This window comes from Phodopus roborovskii, unplaced genomic scaffold (genome assembly GCF_943737965.1).
Source record: "Phodopus roborovskii unplaced genomic scaffold, PHOROB, whole genome shotgun sequence".
Lineage (NCBI taxonomy): Eukaryota > Metazoa > Chordata > Mammalia > Rodentia > Cricetidae > Phodopus > Phodopus roborovskii.
This window is the reverse complement of record NW_026126623.1, coordinates 5,271,453-5,298,622: the sequence shown is the minus strand read 5'-3', so window position 1 is coordinate 5,298,622 and position 27,170 is coordinate 5,271,453. Positions and strand designations below refer to the sequence as shown.

At 37.7% G+C, this 27,170-nt stretch overlaps 1 protein-coding gene across 1 annotated transcript in view; it reads left to right on the top strand.

Annotated features, from left to right (window-relative positions):
* The window catches only part of Mctp2 (multiple C2 and transmembrane domain containing 2), a 170,806-nt gene that overhangs the window by 69,856 nt on the left and 73,780 nt on the right, over positions 1-27,170 (top strand). Inside the window, exons 12-13 of the mRNA XM_051206493.1 lie at positions 4,630-4,732; positions 6,313-6,415. Of these exons, the coding sequence (XP_051062450.1) occupies positions 4,630-4,732; positions 6,313-6,415 (206 nt within the window). The remainder of the gene's footprint in view (positions 1-4,629; positions 4,733-6,312; positions 6,416-27,170) is intronic.

Here is a 27,170-nt window from a genome sequence, read left to right as displayed (position 1 = left end):
ATAAATGCCTTCCTGATGAATTTGTACACAACACCTCAGGAAGGACCCCCTTGTTTCTACTATAAAGTCCCTTCCTCTGAGGAGAGTTCTTAAGGATGCAAGAGTTCTTGAGGATGGTTAACTTTGTGTATCCATGTCCTGGGCAGTGCTAGGAATAAAGTAGATGTTCAGGAAATAGCTTTCAAATGATTGATATTATACTGGGTGGTTTTGTGTGTCAACTTGACACAAACTAGAATCACCAGAGAGGAAGGAACCTCAGTTAAAGAAATACCTTAATGAGATCCAGCTGCAAGGCATTTTCTTAGTTAGTGATAGATGTGGAAGGGCCCAGCTTATCTTGGTGCTGTCCCTGGGCTTGTGGTCTTGGGTTCTATAAGAAGGTGAACTGAGCAAGCCATGGGAAGCAAGCCAGTAAGCAACACCCCTCCATGGCCTCCACATTAGCTCCTGTCTCTTGGTCCTACCTGTTTGAGTACCTGTCCTGACTTCTTTCAGTGATGAACAGCAATACTAAAGTGTAAACTAAATAAACTCATTCCTCCCCAACTTGCTTTTTGGTCATGGAGTTAGAGGGCAACAATAGAAACCCCAACAAGGACAGATATTACTCCCAAAATGCCAAGATCTGATTTTCTGTAGTATCCAAATAAAGGTTAAGCTAGTAAAATGCAAAGTTTCTAGCTACTATTTAAGAAATAGAATTTTAAATTGGCATCCCCAAAAAATTATTGAATGATACTTCATCATGAACATGAGCCACTAACATATCTATGACATGGTCATGTACATCTACTTATACTGGAGGTATTAGGTTAGAAGCTTGATAGCAAAATAGGGTGTGGTAAAAATGTTCTGCAGGATGTCTAAATTTCAGTTTGCCTGCCATTATTCTCTTACTATCCTTGGGAAATGTTTGGATGGCCCATTTTTATGAGAGAGCATTGTCCTTAATAAAAATATTCATCATGTAAATCTTAGATAACCCTCCCCTCTGAAACCTCTAAGAGAAAGAAACTAATGTACAAAGTGTCCACAAATTACTCCATAATCACAGGCATGTCTTTGTTTCCTCTTCTCTCTGCCTGTTTATGCTGTAATATTAATAAATGCAGCATTTTAATGAGCTTTGACTGAATTATCTTCAGAGAGTTGGAGCAGTAGGATCCTTGGAGACACATAACTCAAGTTCCTGGGTTCTGGAGAGGAGCGTGCTCCTCATTAGCTAAGACAGCTAGGCACAAGGCTGCTCAGGAAAGCTAGGCACAGCTCGAGCCCACCTGTGCCTCTGTGGGACTGTAGTGCCTCTGCCCTGCTGTGTACCAACCCCAGGGCTTTCATTAAAAGTGTCAGGTGCTTTCCCCAGAGCCAATGCTGATGGCATGTCATGCTGCTGTCCCTAGAGGAGCAGTGCTGACACCTACTAATGGTCTGACAAACGGTTAAGTAGCTGTTCCAGCTCAGGTTGAGGAGGGGGTATGCTGCTGCACCTGAGCCTGTCAGGCAGGGCCGGTGTCTTCCTCCCCATCAGTGATGGAGGGGAAGCCCATCTTGCCACCCCAGCAGGCTCCTCTTACACTTCTTCAAGAGAAGACCTTACCAGAGGAACCTGACTACAAGTCTGCAAAATTGGGTGATATTGGATTCCTGTGTTAATAGTGGCATTTCCTTGCACCTTCTGTGTTTGGTCTGACTTGCAGGACATTCTTAGAGAACAAGTCAAAGACACTTCCATTCAAAAGCCTAAAGGCCAGAAATGATCTCAGAAGTAGCCACAGTCAGGGTTTAGGGGCAAGAATGGCTATTGAGTCCAAAATCTTGATGAAAAAGAGGGTTTTGCTCAGGGAGAAGGATATCTATTGCATGTGTGCTTTTGGTTGACAGAGTACATATTTTCTTAACTCTGGTTTTATAACTTTCTTTCTTCTTCAGGAATTCAGAGGACTCTGGTTTTTTTTTTTTTTTTTTGTTTGTTTTTGGTTTTTTTTTGTTTCTTTAATCCCTCTATCATGTTATCTGTTGGAGGGATTTCTGATTTTAAATCTCCTATAATGCCACACTAATGTAGCCATTCTTTCTTCCCCTGAGAGATTCAATCTTAGGCCTCTTTGCCAGTTTCTGGGAAAGGTAATGGCTTTTGACTTGGAGCCTGTCAAGCAGATTTTGGATTTGAGGTGTCCTTGCTTCTTATGTATATTCTTTTGGAGGATAGAGGGAGATACGATGGAAAAAGAGAGGTGAGGTGACAGTATGTGCATATTTGTGCATGTCCACATGCATGCTTGTGACCATATGATGTACCTATGTGCAAATACCTACACTCACATGTCACAGTAGTGTATGAAGGTCATAAGACAGTGTTGAGTATTAATCATCATTTTACACCTTGTTTAGACAGGGTGCATATTTGTATGTGTCTATATTTTTTGTGTTGAGTATTAATGATCACCTTACACCTTGTTTATACAAGGTGTATGTTTGTGTGTGTGTCTGTATTTTTGTGTCTCTCTTTGTGTTTTCCACTATATTCCAGGCTAGCTGGCCCAGAACCTTCCTGGAATTTTCTTGCCTCTGTCTCCCATTTTGCCCAGGTTTTTCTGGGTTCTAGAGAATAGAATTCAGACTTTTATCCCCACCAGCCCTGTGAGATGAAAATTTTAAGTTGAAAAAATTAGCTCTAACCTTACTTACTGAACTATACTTCTAATGTTTCATAACGCTACAAACTTTAGCCTATGGAGCCACATACTGAGAATCTATTTATTCACCTAGGACAGAGGTTTAGTCATAAGTCTATCTTCTCAAAGCCTCATGGCAATAAGTGTTTTCATTGATTTCCAATAATAGAATAGTAACTATTGCCAGGCATTGGTGACACATGCCTTTAATCCAAGCACTCAGGAGGCAGAGGCAAAAAAAAAAAAAAAAAAAAAAAAAAAAAAAATCTGTGAGTTCGAGGCCAGTCTGTTCTACAGAGCTAGTTCTAGGACAGGCTCAAAAGCAATACACAGAAACCCTGTCTCAACAAACAAACAAACAAACAAAATGAGTACATTGACCTAAAGAAAATTTAGGGAGGTAGCAATGTTGAGGTTTCAATACATTGCTTTAACTGGCATATGCTAGCAACATCATAGAGTGTGGTGTTTTGGTATGTGTGTCCATTGTGCCATAATTAAATCAAGCATATGCACTGTGTCTATAATTTCATACATCCAGCATGCCTTTGTATTTGAAGATCCAAAATCCTTTTCTATAGCTCTTTTACAACATCCAATACAACATTATGATACTATATAAGAGAACACCCTTCAGTTCAACCTCAACCTTGTACTTGTGCACAAATCTCTCTCCATCATCCCTCCCTCCTCCTTCTCTAGCATCTTGTAATCACTCTTTCACTATGCTTCTTCCTTATTTTTCTGAGATTTGTTTTTATTTTTATGTGTATTGGTGTTTTCCTGAATGCATGTCTTTGCACCATCTGCTGGCCTGATACCTGTTGAGGCCAGAAGAAGTTATCCCATGTCCTAAATCTAAAGATGGTTGTGAGCTGCCATGTGGGTGCTAGGGATTGAACCAGAATTTTTCACAAGAGCAGCTAATGATTGTAACTGATAAGCGAGCTCTCCAGCCCAACTCTACTTCATGATCCTATCTATACTGTATATGGATGAGACCTTGCAGTATTTATTTTTCTGTGATTAAATTACATAACCTATTGGGCTAAGGTTCATTTGTGTTGCTGAAAATGACATGATTTAATCCTCTTAATTATTTAATCGTCCTATGACTGGCTATTATTCTGTTGTGTACCACATTTTCTTCCTGTGCTTGCCAGCTGGTGGACACCTATGTTGTTTGCATTTTTCACTTTGTGAGGAATGCTGTGATGAACTCTATAGTAAAGGGTAGATCTCTGTGTAGGTTTTATAGAAACCCTGTTCTTCCATAATGTCTTACTAACTGATTGTCCCACTAACATATAAGACTTCCTTTCTTTCAGATATTTCTGTTATTTCTCAGTTTTTTCTTTGTTTCTGTTTTCTTGAAGTACTAGGAATCAAGCACAGGGCCTTGTATGTGCTAACTTCTTTCTCAGTCAGTACATCTCCAGCTCTATTGTTGCCTGTTTGGTAACAGGATTCTACCTGTGGTGAGATGATATAACATTGTGGCTTTGATTAGCATTTTCTTGAAGAACTTTAATGTTGAATGTCTCTTCACATTTGATGCTTTGTGTGCCTTTAAAGGTCTTTTGAGGAGTTTTAACTGAGTTATTTTATTTTGCTATTGAGTTCCTTTTATAGACACACAAGGAATTGAGGACCCTTCCACATGGACACCTGATACCCCCACCTGTGAGCTCTATGGTCATTGACTTTCAGAGTGAAAATTCAGGTGCTCATCAGTCTGGATCCCTTGAAGTTAAAGACTGAGAACTCCTGGGCTTTCCCCATTTCCAAAATTCTCAAATGTGGACCCGGAAATCCTGGCAGGAGAGCAGCTTCTCTCTCCTCTGTCTCCCTTCTCATGAATTTATTGTGAAAGCACACAGCTTTGGCTCAATTTGCAGGGTCCTTTTTGAGAGTCATTGGTCTTTGATGCTTGTCTGTGTTCCCTTTCCAGGGAAGAGCGATCCTTTCTGCCTGTTGGAGTTGGGTAACGACCGACTTCAGACACACACCATTTACAAAAGCCTCAACCCTGAGTGGAACAAAGTTTTTACATTGTAAGTGTGTCATGCTCTAGGACCCAAGGAGCAGCTTTAACTTGGAGAGCAATTATCCCTGATGTGTATGGGGCAGGCTGGGGGCTCTTGAGGGGAAATTTTCCTCCAAGTTTTATGTGCAAAGAGTGAATTTTATTGTTCTTTTTCTTCCCAAAACCTTTTATCCTTTCATTTTATAGTATGGCTTAATAATAGAAGAGACCATTTGGAACTGTAAGGGACTGCTTGGAGACATTTATAAAGTAGATCTTTTAGTGACTAAATTAATCTGTGCGTAGATGGAAGCTTCTAGATGTCCAGACTAATCTATTTCTGGGTTAAGAAAAGTTACAAATGGAGTCCTGTCTTAAATTCTGAGCACTTATGTGTTATGATACTAACTTAAATGATGAAGATTTGTATTCTGTCAGGATCTTCTGGAGAATGCAGATTATCCTTGATTCCTTAAAGACTCCCAATGGCTCCTGACATTCCCTTCTGTCAGGGTGGCTGACTCCTTTGGACTGCCCTGTGTGTTTCATCAAACTTGGGCATTTAGGAAAATGCATATATTTAGTTTCCTAGTTTGCCTTAGATTTCATGGTGCCTCACTGTTAAGAGGAGGCCCCTGTTGGACTTGGGTGAGTTGATGATGCCTCACCCCCTCAAAACTGACTGCTTAGTCTGTGTTTATGAGTGAAAAGAGTCGGATTTGCCTCCAGTGCAATTGATGATATTCATAGGAAGTCCCTCTTAAGGTCTGGCATAAGTGAGTCAGCTGAAGATGCATCAGCCAACTGTCAAATACAAGGGTTTTTGACAATAGCCATGGCTCTTGTTTTTTATTGTCAGCTGTGCCTGGTTTTTGTTCAATATAAAGAAAAATTGTTTCTAAAGCTGTAGGTGGGTTATTTTGTACTGCATGCTTCAATTAGGAAAGGCTTTCTGTGTACCTCATCAAATTATGAATTTTAAGCACATTTTCTTTTTAAGAAATATGTTTGAAATACTTATTTGCTTAATTTTATGTAAACATGTAAGTAAGTATGTATGTCTTTGTGGGCTTATATTCACCACATGTGCATTCAGAAGACCATAGAGGTGAGAAAAGAGTATGGGATCCCTTGGAACTGTGTTTATAGGCAGGAGTGAGCTACAGTGTGGGTGCTGGGAACTGAACCTGGTCCTTTGCAAGATCAATAAGTGCTTTTAACCACATACCAGATCTTCAGTCCTTCATATTTTTTCTTTGTTAATTTCAAAGGTAATTTTTGCTATTCCTATTGCAGAACAACTTTGCCATCCCTTTCCTTTCTCTTCTGTTATCCTGTTTCTTTAACAGTATCACCCTTGAGTGCACACATGTGTAGAAAATGCCAAAGGAACAAAGTTGACTCCTTTCATCGTATGCACATCTGAATCTTCCATGATGGAAGGTTTGGGAATACAGTCAGTTTGATTTAATTTTTGGAGTTTAATTAAATGGTAGTTTTATACTCTGAGGACACACAGACTTAATTAGTGCAAGTGTTTTCAGATCTTCATGGAGCGGACGTCACCCGTGTGTTTTTGTGTATAATACCTGATATTTCCTCTTTCAGCCCTATTAAAGACATCCATGATGTTCTGGAAGTGACAGTGTTTGATGAAGATGGAGATAAAGCTCCAGATTTTCTTGGAAAAGTTGCCATCCCCTTGCTGTCTGTAAGTCCTCTCCATTAATCAACCGTTTGTAAGTGAGAGTTTCTGTGGTCTAGAGTAATCTTATCTTTTTCAATTTTAGTGCTACAATGGAAAGTAGTATTTATTATTTATATTTTAGATGCAAGTACACATAGCCTTTTCTGTGTCCATCTAATACTTATTAAATCAACCCGACATTTTGGCCAATCTTTCAATACATTCTCAGACTTCATTGCATCTCAGCATGATACTTACGGTCTGGTTTTAAGGAATCTCATGTTCTGGTCAGATGTCCCACTGATTAATGAGGAAAGCACATTGAAATCTTTTTACTTCCCCCCTGTCCATGTTGGTAAAGACTAATTGTTGGTGACTGCTTTCATTCTCAGTTCTAAAGATCCAAAGTTCTGTCTGTTGTTATGTCTGCTTTCAGACTTAAATTTTTTTTTGTGAAAGAAGATAAATATCTTTCTTAGAAAATCAAGTGTAAAATGGAAAAACAGAAAAAAGAAATACAAGATGCAATAGAAAAAGCATCCCAGATTGCCTTCACAAGGGTAAAGGGTAAAGGTGGCCAATCAGTTGCCCTTTTATTTATTTATTAATTAATATATACTTTTTCCCTTTTGATGGGATGCTAATAAATGTCAAATGAACTTGTTAGAAGCAAGCATTTCAATTTTCCTTCCAGCCATTCATACAGTCAGTTGTACATGTTATGGGTTCATCATAACATGATAGTTGATTTCTTACCTCACACTCTTTTTTTTCCCCAAAGCTATTTGTACATGGTCATGAGTTGTACACCCTCATCTAACCACAAACTTCATCTTCCCATAATGTTTGCAGGGAGGGGAACGCTGTACCTCTTAATATCTTTTCATCTGCTTTTGATCGCTTGGTTAATTTCTCCCCAAGTTCTCATATCCCTGATGCTCCTCCAAGAGAATGCAGGCAGCAGATGCTGGCTGCTGCAGCCGGGCCCCCGCCAAATGCTCTGAGCCCTCCATGGCAGGCGGCAGTGCTCATAGAGAGGAGATGGCAATTTGGGATACCCCCCATTTTTTTTATTACAGCTTTGTCAGATATTCCTGGAAGAATACATGTAGCAGGATTATGGGACACACTTTAAAAGAAGCCCAAAGAGAGATGGTACAAAGCCAAAACATCCATCTTTTACGATTCAGTGTGCGTGTGTGTATGTGAGCAGGGTGGTCTCCTCTCTCTCCCCTCTCCTTTCCTCTCTCTTCCTTCTACCTCTTCTTCCCTCCCTTCCCTTTTATATTTTTAAAAGTTTAATCTTCAGTATATTTTATCCATTGGCATGAGAATACACTTGCATAATTTTAAAACCCTTGACCTTTTTTCTTTGTTCATAAAACTTTTCTTTATGTGTTCGCTTCCCCCTCCCCTCACCCCTCCATGATATCAGCTACTGGGTTTGCTTACTTAATTCAGTCCCACAATTCCTCTTGTCTTTGTTCCTCCTTCCCTCCTTCCTCAGCAGATCTAAGGCAGGATGTCCAGCTGCATCAGGACCACCCAATCCTAAGGTTGTTGACATTTGGAGTCAGGCACTTGTATATTAGATGCATTTCGGGGTGCCCAGCATATTCTTGACTTTTCTTGGTGACAGCTGCACTTGTTTCCCTCTGCTGTTGTAAAAACTAAAGATGTCCCTAGACAGTGACAAAGATACTGAAAGGGGATGGACTCCCTTATGGAGACAGCAACTGAACTAAACTAATTGATTCTCTTTTTCAAAAGTATCCCTCCCCAACTAGAAAATTATGTGACAGCCATACCTTACTTCATACCCACTTTAAACGCAAACTGAACTCCACAGTTCAGTTTTGCCCTTGTTCCAGTGTCTATTGTTCATTCATTTGTTTAACAAATGCTGATGGAATTTCACTCTAAGATGAGCAATTTTAGCTAACTGTGCTCTAATGCAGATCAGAGGAATCTCCGTCTTCCCTTGTAGCTTATACCATGTTTTATATGAGACAAGGGTAAGAAAGATAACAAACATAAAGTCAATATCCAATATTATGTGATAAAAAACCCACCACTAGGACACCAAGAAAATAGGGATGTCGATGTCAGTTCTCTAGGGTAACATGATGAGGGGTGCACAGGAAAGGGGACATTTAAGTAGGAACTCAAGGAGGTGACACCAAGCAATGTAAGCCCTGGGGAAATTGACAGGCATGGAATATTTTATGTTCAAAGGTTCGCTAGGAGGAAGGACTTTATCAACATCCAGAGATGGCTGTGTGGCCAGTGTAGATGTTATGCAGGGGACAGAGCACGTGGTCTATAAAACAGAAAAGGACACAAGGGAATGATAGTGGCAAGCCTTGGGGTACCCTAAAAGCCTAGCACCAAGGTCTGTGAAGGATTTGAACATTTCCTCAGTGAAGGATGGGAAACTAAAGGTTTACATCGTGTATTAGTTTCTATTGCTGTTTTAAAACACCTTAGCCAAAAGCAACTTGGGGCATGGGAACGGGAATTGGTGTTTATTTCAGCTTACAGTTATGCATTTTGGTCCATTGCTAAGGAAAATGGGGACAGAAACTCAAGGCAGGAACCTGGAGGTGGAAATGCAGCAGAAGCCACCAGAGGAGTGCTGCTTACTGGCTTCCTCCTCATGGCTTCCACAGCCAGCTTTCTTACAGTATCCAGGACCACCAGCCTTGGTTTGGCATTGTCTCCAGTGAGCTGGCTCCTCCCACATCAAGAATCTGGTTGGAGCTTTTTCCCAATTGCAGTTCCTCTTCCCAAATGACACTAGCTTGTACCAAGCTGACAAAATGCTAGCAGGACACATTAATTAAAAATAAAATACAAATAGAGTGTGGTACAACCAGGAGAAAGCCCCCAATTTAGCAGCCTCTTCCTAACATAGCAACCAGGCCAAGACTGTAATCCTCTTAGTTGCCTTGGGGACGCTAGTGTGGCACTGAGTGGCAGGCTCTGCTGCTGCTGTTCATGCAACTGATTTGATTGAGATTAATTTTAATTCTCTGACTCATAGATTGGGAAAATGACCAAATCCTAGAGTAGATCTGTGTCTTCTTGACATCAGGTGGTCTACCTGCAACAACTGACCTTTTCAAATTAATTTATTTTCTAATAGAATGTAGATTATAAATATGATTTCTAAATGTCATGACTCTCGTTATGACTGAAAATTATAATCCAATAATTATTTAATTTATTGTTCTATTATCAAATAATACTGTACCATACTTGGGATGGTTTGTTTAAAGATATGGCTATTTAGGTGTATTTTCTTTTTCTTTAGTTTATATCTCTTGAGGGTTGCATACCTGACAAGTTCAGTGTGGTTAATGTGCTAAATCGTTAATTTCCTAGCAACTTAGTCTTTCACATTTATTCTTGGCCATTTAAGAATTAGGAAACAGAGGCACAGAAGTGACCTTGTACTGCAGCTGGTTAGTAAGCATCAATGCAGCTGGTTAGTAAGCATCATGTCTTTAACACAGACAGCCTCATGTTGGAGTCAGAACTCCTGGGAGCTTCCTAGACAGTCATAGTGAGCACTAAGCATCAAACCATAGGAAGACTAGGAATGTGTTTGCACAACTGTGATATATACAGTTAAGGCTAGCAAGAGACCTGATCAGAGAAGTATAGGAATTCTTGGGAGACATCTGTTCAGTCGACACAGAAAAGGAAAAGTCACAAATGCCACAGGAAAGGAATAAGGTGTTGTGGGAGAGATGGATTAAAGTCTGAGAAGACATTAGGAAACAGGTGTTTGAAAGGAAGGAGTAGTGTGTTGGTTGTGACTGGTGGATGAGTGGGCAAGTCCTCTAAAGTGAGCTAGGTTCAGGACAATGGTCACCTTGTGTGAACAAGGAGGACCTCGGTGCATTGGTCTCAGGATGAGAGTAGGGAGGGTAGACGGCCATTGGATCTGCCTTTTAGAAGGGATCCAAAATGAGTTTTGAATGGAACCAGTGACTCTAGGGCACCCCTACTAGGATCACAGTGTGAGAATATACCAGAAGATCTGTTAAATCTCCAAGAATTAAACTACAAAGACAATGTTCAAGATTTAATTTTTTTATATTTCTTAGGAGAAGAGCTGATTCCTGTTTTTATTTTTCAATTATGTGAAAGTATTAGCAAAGAGGAGTCTGGAGTACTTACTTGCTATTTTATAAGAGGATTAAAACATTTCCAGTGATGCATTATTTTAGCTTGGTCTGGTAGTACAGGTCCACAATCCCAGAGACTTTGGAGGCTAAGGCAGGGGAATCACAAGTTAAGGTCTGTCTGGGATGCATAACAAGTCATTGCCTGGACAATATAGAGAGGTCCTGGCTTAATGTCAGAGGAGAACTGGAGATAGGACTCAGTGGTGGAGCACTTGCCTAGCATGGAGGAGGTCCTGGGTTCAATGCAGGGACCATAAGACAAAGATATCAAAATGTATTTTATACTTAAATACAATTTATAATGAACAACATTTTCATAATTGAATGGGGATAATTTTGTGCATTCATGTTTTCTTTACCTAAGTCATAAACCAAAGTTTCACTCATCATTTGGTGGGATTGTACTTAAGGATCCTAACAGTATGAGGATAAAACATGAAAAACAAAAGTAACTTGGAGAGGAGAGGGTTTATTTCAGTTTACAGCTGCACATCACAGCCCATCACTGAGGGCAGTCAGGGGAGGAACTGAAACAAAGCACAAAGCTGGAGTTAGCAACCAGAGAAATATGTCTTACTGGCTTGCTCTGACTTTTTGCTTATAGCACCCATGACTACCATCCCAGAGATGGCACTGCCTACCTTGAGCTGGACCAGCCCACATCACTCATTAAATAAGAAAATGCACTGCTGGTTTGCCCATGAGCCAGTCTTGGTGGGGGGCATTTTATCAACTAAGATTCCCTTTTTCCAAGTGAGTGTAGCTATGTCAAGTTGACATAATACTACTCAGCACAGTCCAGGGTAAAGAATGTACTTTAACTTTTTATTTTGCTCAGTATTAAGTGCTTAAGTCTGCTGTCAAGGTGCTTTTAAAATTATTGAATAAAAAAGCCTATGTTAAACTCAACTATAGCCTTTTTTTACATTTTGTTTTTGTGTCTTTCTTTTTTAAAATATAATTTCAATGTAATCATTTTATTTCCTCCTTCCCACTTGCCCATGTTCATTATAGCTTTTTCAAGTGGGTCATACATTGGGACTGGAGAGATGGCTCAATGGTTCAGATAGCACTCTCCTCTCCCAGAGATCCTGTTCAATCCCCAGCACCCACACAGTGGTTCACAACCACCCGAAACTCCAGTCCCAGGGGATCTGAAACACTTTTCTGGCTTCTGTACGCATCAGGTTTACATGTGATGCATAGAGATAATATAGGCATGTTACATATATATATATATATACAATATATATACACAAAATATCATATATTAAAATTATAATATTCATTGGTGCTAGTGAAATATATATATGTATATATATGAATAAAAGATTCAAGGTCAAGGAGTCATCTTGTATATGCTTAATTTCTCTTCAATTAAGAACAAAACAAAAGTCACAGGGCCTCCTTTCCAGACTTTATCTATTCCTTTGTGTCAGTTGCTGATCCTCAGAAATACTTTTCACCACGGATACCTACCTACACTCTCTGGGAACTCTGTCTGTTGGTGAGGACCTTGTGCTTTCCTGCAGTCCCTCTCTGCCTTTCCTCCTAGACCATTTGCATTCCTTTGTGTCACCTGCTGATCTACAAAAGCACCTTGTTAGTGGCCTAGGATCCAGACAGGTAATAGCAACCAAAGAATGGTACACCTACTCAACAAAGACCAGATAGATACACCAAGATATATGTCAAACATCAAAAGCCCAGATAGCTAGATACCAGTGCAAAAACACAAGCATGAACACCCAAGACAATGTACCTCCTCCAGAATCTGGGAGCCCCACTGTAATAGGCTCTGAGAAATTCAATTTATCTGAAGCATGAGGCAAGAACTGAAAATAAAAATCATGACTATGTTGGAGAATCTTAAAAATAAAATGAGTAAATGCCTCATTAAAGACTATGACAATGGAAATAGTTAAATGAAATAATAAGAACCATTGAAGATATGAAAGCAGAAATAGAATCACAAAAACAAAAAAAAAAAAAAACTGAAGTAAAACTGGAAGTGAAAAACTTAATATGTCAGACAAAAACCACATAGGTAAACCTAACTAACAGATCATAAGACATAGAAGAGAGAATTTCAGGTGGACATACAGTCAAAGAAAATACTAAACCCCCAATAATGTAGACAGAAACGTCCAGAGGATCTGGTACACTATGCAATATATACCAAACATGAGTAATAGGATAGAAGAAGAAGCAGCACCCCATTCAAAGGCACAGAGGACAGTTTTTTAAGAAATCATAGAAGAAAATTTCCCAATATAAAGCACATGCCCATGAAGGTACAAAGTACATACCGAACACCAAGTATACAGAACCAGAAGAGAAGTTACTCTTGACACTTAATAACCAAAGCAATAGAAGTTCAGAATTTAGAAAGGATAATAAATGATACTGGGTAACATCCAAAAGCAACTCACTTGAATACTGACACTCTGAAATCCAGAAGGGCCTGAACAAACTGAAAGACCACAGATGCCAATACTATCAATCACATTCAGATCGAGGGAGTTGGGGGAAGAAAGCTAAAACAGAAACAGTTCATGATTTTAAAACCAAATTTAAGCAATTTCTGTCTACCAATCAAGCTCTATAGAAGGACGTAGTAGGAAAACTTGAGTCTGAATAGGTTAAACATAACCAAGAAGACTCAAGGAATAATAACTTAATAATAGTAAATCAAGACTTTGTAAAAAACCCACAACATAACAAAAAATAATTGGAATCAGTAAAAGCAGTTCATTGAAAACAAAATTAATGACCTCAATTCTCTCAATAGAAAGAAAAAAAACTAACAAGTTGGATTAAAAAAAAATAGGATCCCTCCTTCTGTTCCACCCAAGGAACACACCTCACCATCAAGGATAGGTACCACTTTAGGGTAAAAGGATAGGAAAAGGAAAAGATATTCCAATCAAATAGTCCCAGGAAGAAAGCAGGTATAGCCATTCTAATATATGATAAAATAGACTTCAAAACAAAACTAAATGACAGAGCTAGGAAAGGACACTGAAGTAAAAAAAAAATAAATAAAATTGTAAACATTTATGCACCAAATATAGGTTCATAAAAGAAGTACTACTATAGCTAAAATTTCATATTGACCCTCACACATTCTCTTACTGATAAACAAGTCATCCCGAGGAAACTAAATAGAGAAATGCTAGAGTTAAAAAATTTCATTGAGCAAATGGACCCATCAAACATCAAGAGGACATACCACTCAGACACTAAATAATATTCTTTCTTTGAGGAAGTTCTTGAAACCACATGCTAGGATACAAATCAAGTCTCAAAAGATATACATGTCCAAAATCTAAAAATAACTCTAATCAAGTATGGAAGAGTCTTGTAGAATAAAAATTTTAAGACATTGGAAAATGAGAATGGCACAAGAAGATACACGCTCCCATGCTAATGGACTTGTAGGAGTAATAGTGTAAAACAGCCATTCTACCAAAAATCTACAGATTTAATGGTGTCCATTGAAATTTCAGGACGATTTTTCATCTTCATCAACTTCATATTGAAACACACACACACACACACACACACACACACACACACACACACACTCACACACTAGCTTAAACAATCCTTAATAGAAAGATTGCTGGAGGTGTTGTTAACCTATATTCCATTATACTATAGTTATAGTAATAAAAACAGCATGGGATTGGCAAAACAACAAACATATTGACAAGTAGAATTAAACTGAAAATATAAATATGAGTCCATACATTACAGATACCTGATTTTTTAAATCACCCCCCAAAAAAATCACACGAGAAAAAAACAGCATCTTTAACAGATGGTGTTGTTCAACTGAATGGCTGCATGTAGAACACTCATCTATTGCTGGTGGGATTGTAAACTTGTACAGCTACTATGGAAATCAGTTTGGCAGTTCCTCAGGAAGCCCTAGAAAGATCTACTTCAGCTCCAGCTTTCCCAATCCTGCCCATATAGCCAAAGGTCTCTACATTATACTTTAGAGACACTTGTTCAACAATGTTCATTGCTGTTCTATTATTAATAATAGCCAGCAATTGGAAACAGCTTAGATGACCAACAGATGAATGGATAATGAATGACAATGTGGTATTATTAGAAAAAGGGATATTTTATGCAGCTGTTAAGAATGATGAAATTCACAGGAACATGGGTGGAACTAGAAAAAAATTCATCATGAGTTATATAACCTAGACCTTGTAAGACAAGTATGTATTAACTTGTATGTGTTTCTTGGCTTTGAAGCTTTCAACATGTCTTCTACAATATGAATAACCATAGAGGTTAGGTACTTAGTAAGGGATTGGGGAAGAGAGTATCTCCCAAGGATGGATAAATAGAATATATTGCTATGGGCAGACAGGAGAAACTTGAAAAGGAGGGTTGAATAGAGAGTTTTGGAGAGAAAGGTAAAAGAGGAGATATAGGGAGGGACAACTGTTGCTGGAGTTTTTTTTTCCAGCCTGGTCCTGCAGCTGCCTTGGCACAAATAGCACACAATGACTTACATTAATTTTTTAAACTGTTGGCCATTGGCTAGGGTTTCTACCTAACTAGCTCTCTCTTAATTATTAACCCATAATTGCTAATCTATGTATTTCTACATGGCCTTGTCTTACCAGAGAACTCCTGGCAATACTATCTTCCTGGTCTCTACATGGCTTCTCCACCCACAGCCTCTCTCTGCTTTCTGACTCCTTCCTCTTGTAGCCCTGTCTAACCTTCCCACCTAGCCAAGCAGTGTTTTATTCATCAACCAATAAAAGAAACATATATACAGAATGACACCCCCCCATCAGACAACTGATACAAAATGCCATTTGAAATACCATGTGGAAACCTATTATAGAAGCTTCCTAAAATATAAACTGATATGAAATTAATATAAATTGAAGTCACCAAATAATAGGGAGAAAGTGCCTCCCCAACTAGACATCCTTTGCCACTAAGTAAAACCTCCACTGTCAGGAATGGCTTCCATTTTTTTGAGTTGATGGTCAGTGCAACCCTCTCGAAACCTCCAAACAACCCAGGCTATTGATTACTTACCATGACCTGATGGTAATGTCCTATTGATAAATTCACTTATTTTTATCTTTGAAAATGGAGACATCAACCTGGTGTCTGACTATAAGCTTCACCCCTAATGACTAGTGTTCACAGTACTGGGAGATTTCCTGAAAGACTCTGAATGAGAAAGTTAATCATCAATATCACCCAAATAAAAACCTGTGACCTATAGCAGTTACCTGCCTGAAAGATATACTGATACTTAGTGGCACACATGTTACAGAAATAACAAATCACTTTCTGATTAGATTTCAGGCCTACTCCAAAACTAACAGTAGTAAAGTAGCTAAGAACCTGAGTCTAGCTAGGTCTTTGGGGCATTATGGGCCTAGGGGAAAACTACCATTATTCTGCTAAAGGATCATAGCAATAAAATGACTACAAATAAGTATTACTATATCTGTAGATCAGTGCCTCACTCAACCCACATCAGATCATCCCTTTGCAGCAGATGAGAATTAACAGAAAGACCCACAACTGGGAAATGTACAGAGTGGGATATTTTCATCAAACCCTTTTCCGCAAGGTCCAGGAAACTGTACAAAAAGAGGAGGAAGAAAGATTATAAGAGCAAGAGATGATGGGTGACTCCAAGAAAACAGTGTCTTCAAGACACAATGTGACTAATGCACATCTGCACTCACAGCAACTGTGGTAGCATGCAAAAGCTCTGCAAAAGTTCAAGCCCAGTGCTGAGAAGTGAGCAGAGGATCCCACCCGTAACTAAGAAGCTATTTGCAACTGATATCTGTTGGCAAGAAGAAAATAAGTTTATTCCAATAGAGGGCTACTGGGTAGTCACTATACTTCAGGTCAGGCCCAATTCTTAGGAGTAGTTAGGCAACACAAAGCAATTCATTTAGTTTTGTTTCATTATGCATTTTTGGGGCCTTTTTAAAAATCTTATTGATCTTTTGTTTATTTTGATTTTGTGTGTGTGTGTGTATTGTGTTTGTTTTTTGAAAGAAAGAAACAGCATGGAGTTAGGTGGATCAGAAGCTGGAAATGGTCTAGGAGGAATGCATGGGGAAGGGAAGACATATATATTGTTTAAAATATATTGTTTACCAAATATATTGTTTAAAAGTGTTTTCAATGAAAGCATAATAGTTAATAATGCTGACACATAGACATGCAAAAACCTTTAATGAAATACAGCCAAGATAATTTCAAATTATTGTTAGAATGTACCTTAATTTGACAACTACTACTTTGTCATTTTCATTTTGCTCTTATCCTTTAATCAGTATGATGGCAATGGAATGGATGACAGAAAGCACTTTTTGGTTTTGAAATATCCTAATAATTAGGCTTGTTTACTATTTATAATCTTCAATTTGAGTGCACTCAATGCTCTGAAAACCAGGCCAGCTTCTTCTCTAGCCTAGACTTTCCTCTTCAAGATGTAGCTGCTCTCCAAAATCATTTACTGGGACAATTTGAGAAAAATACAAATTGCTTTAGTTGCTCAATCTGTGCAGAAGAAATAGGTGTAGCCATATATGACAAAATAGACTTCCAAAAAAAAATATTTAGAAAAGCTAGAGAAGGCCACTACACATTCATCAAAGAAAAATCCCACCAAGAGGCTTTTACAACTCTAAACATGCACCAAACACAAGAGTGTCCAAGTTAATAAATTGCATATTGATGCTTTTATTATTTTCTAATATTAAAAAGGTATACTTATATTATTTTCTAATAAACTCAAATCAAAACAAATCCATTACCTGAGCAATTAAATGCATTTTGGGACTAATTTGACTCATCAAATGCAAGTGCAACCCTGTAGTCAGAAGATGTCCTCTTATGCTGTCTTATCGAGCTGCAGTGTTTGGTGGAACATGCATATGTGCTGTGAGGAGCTGTATCCCTAACAGCTTCACTTGAATAGCTTGATGGTACAAATTTTCTGTAATTGCTTGTACCAAGTAAATGCCATACAATCTCCGTTTGCATTTTCAATTAAGTGTTCTTTTGTGCAAGCCTCTGTAATGGGGAAAAGGCATGGGCAATCATAATTGTTTATTTGCTTTAAGATTAAGATGGAATCATAAATAAAGGTAAAATTTAATATTGTCTTAACAAGTTTATGATCAAAATACAATTTAGAGTAGCATGTTTTTGGGATTTGCCTTTGGAGTATAGATTTGGCCCATGAACCAACATATTCAGTCTTGAGGTAAGGAGTAGCTAAAATGGAGAGAGGGATACATCACCTGGGATATTATTGGATATAAGCAAGTCTTAAGTCCCAACGAAGGGCAATAGAAGTTATTTTCATATGTATGTATGCATGTAGGGGCAAAGTATGTGCACCAAAGTACCAAAGTACCAAAGGTGTAGGATCTCCCTAGAGCTAAAAATAATTGTGGGCCGCCTGATTTGGATTCTGGTAACCAAACTTGGGTCTTTTGGAAGAGCAATGTGTTGTCTTAACCACTAGACCATCTCTCAAGCTCCCCCAATAGTCATCTTTTAGCACAAACATTCAATTCTTGTTACCCATTTCTCAAGCATACATGTTAATTAAAAAAAAAAAAAAAGAAAAAGGCAATTAGCTCCATTCTTTCCTAGGACCAGGGCACTGTGAACAGTCTGGGGCTTTCATGAACCATATATGGCATGTTGTCTGATTGGAACTATGTCAAGTCAATTAGGCTGAAAGAATGAGAATGCATGGTGGGGATTTTCCAGTCTCCTAAAATAAGAAGATTGTGAGTACAAGGCTGAGCACATCACACAGAATGGCAGATCTTGAGTACATTGGACTTTTCTATTAAATGGCAAATCTCTTATAAATTAAGGCAAAGTAAAATCTTATTTGCTCCTGCTTTGAGACGTCTAAAACACAGTTCTACAAAACTGGAAAGTACAGTGTACTAATGTAAATAAGATGCGTATCGCGTAGATGATACATAATGGATTGTTGTAAGAGTTCAAAGCAGGATGAATTATCACTCAGATTAAGAGAAACATGACCCTTTTGGAGAGAAAATGTTTTTTTAAATTGCACAATTAGAATAAAAATGGATATAATCCATCCAGCTTTAAATAAAATATATCATGGGTTAGAGCTATAGCCCAGTAGGAATTTGATGTTTTGTCATCACCAGCCAGCACTGAACCATGAAGCAGAATAAACATGAAGTTCCAAACACAAACAGAATAAAAGTAGTGCTACTTGGCTTTGTGAAGCTTCTTTTCTCTAACTCTGCCATAGTGAGCATCCTGCATACTTATTTAGAGCAAGAACATCTGGAATCTTCTTTTCAGCTATCAGATGATTATCAGGTAACTTTTGAAAACATTAATGATGTAATTTTAAGACTTTAGACAAAAAAATCCTTATGATATTTGTCTATGCATGTATAAAACTGGAAAAACACTGTTTTGCTAGCTACTGAACATGTTCAAATGCTGTTGAGTTGGTTCAGGACACCTCAATAGAGTCCAGAAAGGCAGAAATTGTACTATGGTCATAGTACTGAACACTCCTTTTTATATTATGTTAGCAAAGGAGAAAGAAAGAAATATCACACCACCTGGCTCCAAAAGAAAAAAAAAATAAAAAGAAATTCTAAATTAGTCAGTGCACATCCCAAGACTGCAGGTAGAGGGTACTTAAAACTTCCAATAACACCACATAAACTTATGCATGAGGGCTGAGAGTCTAATTGCAACTTCGGTGGTTTAGTAACTACACATCAAGGTAAGTAAATTAAGCAGTTTTGCAAAACTAAATGAGACAAAGAAAATGAAGAAGGCATTGATAAAGAAAAACAACACCCTCAAGGTGGGTTGAGCAGCACAGTGACGGAATGCTTGCCAAGCATGTGCAAATCTGTGAGCTATTTGTCAGCTCTGAAGCAAAAGGAAATGAACCACAAAATGAGAAAGTCTATTCAAACAGTGGCCCGGTGGCTATGATAAATCCAGGTGCTGGTACACCCTCTCCCACCCAATACTAATGAAACTGACAGGCCATCCATGATGATAAAGAAAAAAAATGTGCTGAGAATGAGAAACACTAAACAAGACCCAATTGTGAATATTAGCACCAGTTCGGTGTGAGAAACCAAGAGAGTTGGCTCTAGAAGCAGATGTGAGATGACCTGAGTGCTATGATGATGTTTACTCTCTCCAAAGAAACTACAAGAAAGTTCCACACTTTGAATGATGAATATGTTAAAAGAGCAAAGAAAATTATCTTTAAAAGTACAGAGGAATTTGAATATCGTATAGTAAATATGCCACTTAGTGAAAATTATTACTTATGAAAAGTTTTTTTAAGTTCTCAAATGATTCTTATCTTTTCTCTGTGCATTTTGTTCCATTTTCACGAAGAAAATAACCCATTGATTTTTTTACTGAGGTTTTCCCCAAGTCCTAAGGAGATAATAAATGCTGATACAATTTAAATGCATCAAGAATATTGTGAACAGAGTAAGTCATAGCAAGAAAAAAATTAAGAAAAAGAAAATTATATGCTTCAGGAAGGAAGCATTAGGAGGCATTCTGTATAGTTGATAGCAATGTATTAAAGGTGGGATGTTCCACTGCAGTATCACTAAATATGGAAGGGGTATTTGAAAAAAGTTTACTCTCATTCCTGTTTATGGACAAATCATTTGGCAGTCATATAACCTTTTTGTTACTGTGATCAAAATGTATGGCATAGACAAAGAAAGGAAGAAATATTTGTTTTGGCTAGTGGTTCAGAGGTTTCAGTCCGTGTTCTCTTGGCCCCTCACACTCTTAAACAAAGCAGTATGGTGGTAGGAGTATAAAGAGGTAGAGCTTCTTACCATGTCTGTCTGTTGTGTGGATGGAGAGGAAGGGGAGAAGAGACAAATGGGAAGAAAAAGAAGGAGGGGGTAGCAGCCAGAGAAAAGATGTACCCTGTTATCTACTTGTGCCAGTTAGATTGTGAAATTCAGAATCTTGAATATAGCTCAATCATCTGGGAAACACATGTTTTATGTCATGAGCCTTTCGTAGGAACACTCCATATCTAGACATAACAGTAACTGAAGGATACTTCCCTGCCATGAGTCCCACTGTCTACCCAAAGACTCGGAATCGTAACTGCAAAATCGCAATATTCCTTCTATGCCTTCACCTTTAAAATGAAAGTTATAGTGCCTTCCTTCTCTGCAGCATTTTTTAGATAATTAAACAGGTTTAAATGTATGAGTTAACAAGTGAAATCATACAGCTTTTATGTCAAATACAGCCAAACCTAAATTATGAAAAAAAAAAACCCATTAGGTACTTCTGATTAAGAAATCACATATTTAATGGGATCACATAATTTCAGATATCTGCATACACAGTTAATAAGTAACAGAATATAAATGATCAGTAAGATACATTTTAGAAATCAATATCAATAATTGTATTAAGTAGAAAATTAAAAACACTAAAGACTAACATAAAACAAAATAATATGTTTAAGATCTATATGAAAATATCCTAGAACTTCAGTGAATGACTTGATAGAACTCTAATTAGAGATCATTTTACATTTAAATCTGAAGCATAAAGTGGCTGTGTAAAGGACAGAAGACTTGGTAAGTGTTTATGGGACAATTGGCTGCTTTGGGAGTTAGGGTAAAACATTCCACTAAGCACAATAATAATTTCAAGATGAACTGAACACTAAACACTTAGAAAGATGCAAGCTCTTTTTATTTCTTCTTTGTTACCATCCGAGCTAGCTGATAAGACCTTATTGCTGAAGACCACATATACTTTACCTGCAAGATGTATCAAGTAGAAACGGAGCTAGAAGATTTCTCCATGCTACCAAGCTTTCATGGTCTAGAAAGCACTATGCAGTCTGCTATGGACTATTGATATTACATAGCTGTGGACACTATGGACTGTAATAACAATCTATCAAACAAGTTGTGCCCACTGTTGCAGTAGTGGCATGACTGTTATGGTGGTAACCAACTATGTTCTGGTCATATTTAAGGCACATTTCATAATTTACAGCTCATAGCTGGAGCTGAATTTATTACTGCTTATCAGATTTTACATGGTATCAAGAGGCCTTCTAAATATATGTATACCCACAGTAACATACTACTTCTGATCTTAATAAGAGACACTTCTCTTTGCAATGAAACATGGTAAATTCAAAGATGCTAGTTGCTCAGGATTCTGAGAATAAGTGATGGCTGGGTATACAGACCTAAATAGGGGGTTTGTGCCACCTCTATTAAAGTGGAAGAGGGAGCAGAAAGAATGAAAGATCCAGAAGACAGGAAAAAGGATAGTGAAATACTGTATTCTAGATGTGACATAGACAATATAGTCATAATTTCAAGGCTGTTGTAATGGTCTTCACTGGGCCTGTACACGATGACTACTAGATCTGTCAACAGTCAATTGGGCATCTGGGAGGGGGCCATGTGTTTGTATCCCTCCATCCTTTACTATTGGATAACAATGGATTCTGAGAAGAGCTGTGATTGAGTTCAGTTATGTACCCACTGATAAGCCTACCATGCTTCAATGGCTATTTCCAAACCTATGTTCAAACATTCGATGCTTAGTAAACTCACTGAGTCTCAAAGCCAAAACCAAATCATATTCAGATGTGGGGAAAAGACTGTGGGAAGATGAAGGAAAAAGATGAGGTTAAAGTAAAAGAGGACAAGGTTAGAATAATCAAAATGCAGTCTATACATTTGTCTCAGCAAATTCAATAAAGTTGTTAAGAAACTGATAATATTAATGGGAAGTCCTAAATATGGAAAAGGAACAGTAATAGAAAAAAAAATTCCTAAGAGCCTCAGATGTCAGTCTATGTACCCTGACCAAAGACAGAAGATGGAATGGTTCAAAAACCAAAACAAAAGAACAACAGTGAAAATAGAATTATAGCTTATAAACAAATGTTTGTGGCCAGCTTGAATTTTCTTCAATTATTGAATCTAATGCAAGTCAACCTGGCAGAAAACAGAAACCCTGATAGCACGGAAATGGTCTAACTAGTTATGTATGCAGTAGTTAAGGATGTAGAACAAGTTGGCAAATCAGTGACTGAACTTCTCATTTAATTTGGCTGAGGTTTTGCACTTCTCTGTCATTGATTTCTTATTGCTGATGTGAAGCAATTAGCACTTACACACTCTGAATTGTCATATTCCTTCACCTTGTTTTAGAAATTTAAATGATCCAGTTAATTTAAGCAAGAGGATTAACAAATCTGGTTAAGAGTTTTCATTATCAAATGTGAAAAAATGATTCCTTAAAATACCATTGGAAAGAATTGACTTGGATAAAAATGGTTTAGAATGTCATATACTGTAGCTTGCACATTTATAGTCTGGGTATCTATTTTAAAGAGGCAGCTGGGATGCGCACAGATGAAGTAGTTTTGTGTAGTCACACAGACACAGAACATCAGAAATGGGAACTAAGTGTGTCTGTCTGCTTTTACAAAATAGTCTCATTTGCTTATAAAAGTGCCTATGAACCACAGACCTGCTCATTTTTCCAAGGTAAAATGTTTGGGGATGGAGAAATTGAAAAAGACAATCTTCTTCACTGAGAATGTAAATCACTTAAGGGTTTCAGGAACCCAACCTGGCAAGGCTTGATTAAACACTAAAATTAGTGACCTTCCATGACTAAGTGATTATACCAAGGGGCTGTAGTTTGAGAAATGAATGGATGATATCAACAGTCATCATAGACTACAACTGCTGGAGGCTGGACAGTTTAAAGAGCTATCACACATAATTCATCAGATTTAATTGGAAGAACATACTTTAAACCTGGGTTGGTGGCACATGTCTGTAATCTCAGCTAGTTGGGGGGCTGAGGCAGAAGAATGGCAATTCAAGCCTGTCTTGGCCTACAGGATGAACTCAATGCCAAGCTAAGCAACTTATGAAGATCCTGTTTCAAATATCAAAGGAAAAAGAGCTGGGTGGGGAGTTGGGGGATATAGCATAGTGAGATAGCACTAGTCCAGGTTACATGAGACCCTGAGATTACCAATATGTTAGCAGATTTATGTATATGTATATGTATATATGCATAATTTCTATGCATACAAGTTGAGTAAAAAAGAGATAGATGATACGAAACATATGCCATCTACTTAACAATTCCTATGTACTTCCCATTGTGAATGGCTGTTGTTAATGTATTTCATATCAGAGATAAGTAACATTATTTACAGCTTAAGAATTAAGAAACAAGAACAGAGGGCTAGGTAATTTAAATAAAGTTATCCAGTCAGGCTTAAGCAATGTCGGAATTATGAATCCAGCTTATTTACCTCTAGGGTCTACCTCAGTTATTGCCTATCTTCTTTTATTTTTTTTAATTAGAAGTTTATTATAAAGAAATAATAAATAAGAAAGATAACACACTGAAATTATCCAGACCCAGGGTGCATAAAAATGCATCTGATAGTAAAGTGTAAAATCCAAGGTAACCTCAGAATGGGTATTCTGTGTAGAAACTCTTTAAGCTGAATGAAATATTCTATTTTTATAATTGACAGATATAACAACTTATATTACAAATTATAGATGTATTTGCCTGAAACTACTTTTTTTTCTGAGACAGGGATTCTCTGTGTAGCTTTGGAGGCTGTCCTGGAACTCACTCTGTAAGCCAGGCTGGCCTTGAACTCACAGACATCTGCCTGCCTCTGCCTCTGAGTGCTGGGATAAAAAGCATAGGCCACCACCACTCCACTACCCAAAACTATTCACACTGTATTTTTTCTTGTAATTTTTGTGTGCAAAAATTCCCATAACTTTTAGAACCCTCTGTAAAGTTCCTGTGGAAATATCTCATATTTAAGAACAGTGGCTGTGAGAAGCCCTAAGTGTACCAGGCTTCCTGTCATTTCTTAAATTCATTTGTGGGTTTGTTTTTGGTACAAGACTTGACTGCCTTGGAGAAGAGAAGTAAGATGTTGTGGCAAAGGCCAAGGAGGGGATCATCTGGGCTCCTTCAGCTCCCTGGTAGCTGATTTCTATGCCGGGCTAAGCATAGCCTCTTGGAAATCTTAACTTCTCCTGTTGTTTATAACTCATATCATTGGACCCTCGCCTGATTCTAAGCTACCTAAAAAATGTGAAATGCTATCAGATAGTGTATTAATTGTCCTCTTGGCAAGTCTTGTGTCTCTCCTTGTTATATTTTATTGGAGTCATTTAGTTTGTGCCTTAGCTGGGGCTCAGCTGCTGTACAGTGCTGTAGCCACATTTTCTTTTGTGTGTGTGTGTGGAGTGGAGAATCGTATTTGATACAGGAAGCTAGTCTACATCCAAATGTTCTGCCTTTTCTAGTTTGAAGGTCAAACAGTGATGGGATCAATATGACTTTTTACTTGGGATTTTGATCTTAAATGCATGCCTTTTCTCCTTAAGCTCTCTGGTGGTTTTATTTCTTCGTATTGATCTTGATTCACTTTGGTAACATATTACATCAAAGACTTTTATGGTGAATCACAATAAAGATAATTCTTGTTTGGAAAAAAGTGAGCGGGATTTTTTTTCTGTGTCCTCATGTGCTATAGTATGTTACATTCAGTTTATGTTTTAAAAAATAATGAATAGAATATTCCTCTGACTCAAAAATTTTTATTAGCCAGCTTTTAAAAAGCTTTTCACACTAATGTTGTTTAAGAATAAGCTTTCTGGCTGGGTTGACAGGGACATCAAAATTAGGGTTTCACTATCTCACAACTAGAGACAAAAATCCACAGAGGTTTTCACCTCTAAATGTTTTTTAGACTGTATTTGAATTTTCTAATTGAATAGAATTGTTAAAATTTTAATATTAGAAATAATATTTTGAATTCTCCCTATAAAGCACTATAAATCATGAGTATAGACTTAAATGTGTAATGGGAATGTGTGGCCTTCGTATAACACTATCATGTGGGAGTTGGGCAGCTACAAATTTCATTTCAGACTGACTCTTTATCCTTTGTCCAAGTGTTGACAGTTAAGTTACATAATAGAACTGAGAAATATTTTCCAGAATGTTCTCTTCTGTTTTAGTGTCAATATTTACTGTGATATCACATGTTCAAAACATTGTAGCTGATTTTCATTTTGAATATTACATAGCAATAAAAAAGGGACATATATAAAATAATATCACCAAATCATATTGGTAGCTATAAAATAAAGTTATAGACTTTATGATGCAGTCTTGACAATAAAAAATTAACTACTTTTTTTTTTTATTTAAGGCTTTTTTTGTGAATATAAAGTTTCAAAGGAAAAAAATGAAGGGAGATGTGTGTCAAATTTTTACTTAATTTCTGATCTAGGAAAGGAATTGTGATATTTATATATCTTTGAAAGGAATGGGGGTTTTCTTTTTTTAATCTTCAAACTTTTAAAATTTATGTTCTAACTTAATTTGCTATCAAAGTAGTAAACAGGACTATATTTCATTGTATCTTTAGCTTTGATGATACCTTTAGTGTTCCTATGTGGATTCTGAGTTTTGCTGACACAATACTTAGGACATTGAGTAACAGGAAGTGATCATTTACGGAATTAAAAAAAAAAAAGAAAAAGAAAACCTTCCTCTTCTATGAAATATTTTTATATGGATACTACTTGTTCTCCTACTGACCTTCCCTCGCCCTTAAGAAGTCATGGAAATTTTAAGATAACATTACAAGAATTGAGCACTGAAACAAAGCGAAGTTGGAAGCGCGTCAGCTTGGCAAATTGACATGCTGTTTTTGTATTTATGTCTTTCAACTTTAACACCGACAATTTATTAAGTGAGACTCTATGCCAGAGCGGAAGCTGCAAATCCTGTTTGGACACCGTTGAGGAAGGAAGCCGGGACTTTATGGGGCACCCCCTTCCTCTCGGCCGCTGACCAGGAAAGCCATCTTTCTGTATGAAAGCTATTCAATCTGAGAGGCGGGGTGCTTTGGGAAGGAAGATGACCTCTCCCTTGTAAAGTGGAATTGCTGTTTCCCTACGGTGACTTAGTCAACTCATTTCCACCAGTGTTTATAAGAACACTTGTGTGAATGACTGTAGTGACAGCAATAATCATTTAAAATATGGCTCATATTCCTGGCCTTCCAGTTTTCCAAGTTACTTGAATTATCAAACATTACTGTCACAAATCGAATGCTTGTGCTGAGGTCCTATAGAGTGGAATGTTTCCTACATGCCAGAGGTTTCCAACATATTCTGCTGTGTAGGAAAAGCATGGCTGCTCTCACTCTGAAGACAGAACAAAGAATTCTATAGTTAGCATGATTTCAAGGGAGCCAAAGACTTTCTGAGATGCCATGGGAGGTAGTGTTTGCTGAGATGTCCTGTTTGCTGGAAACTGCAGGCAGCTAGCATGGAGAGAGGAAATGCTATGTCATGCTGGATGGAACTCAGAGGGACTTGTTGCTGTCAACGTTGTGGATGTGTATATCTTTGTATATCTTGAATGATTTGGGATCTTGACTTCAATTTCAGCTAGATGTT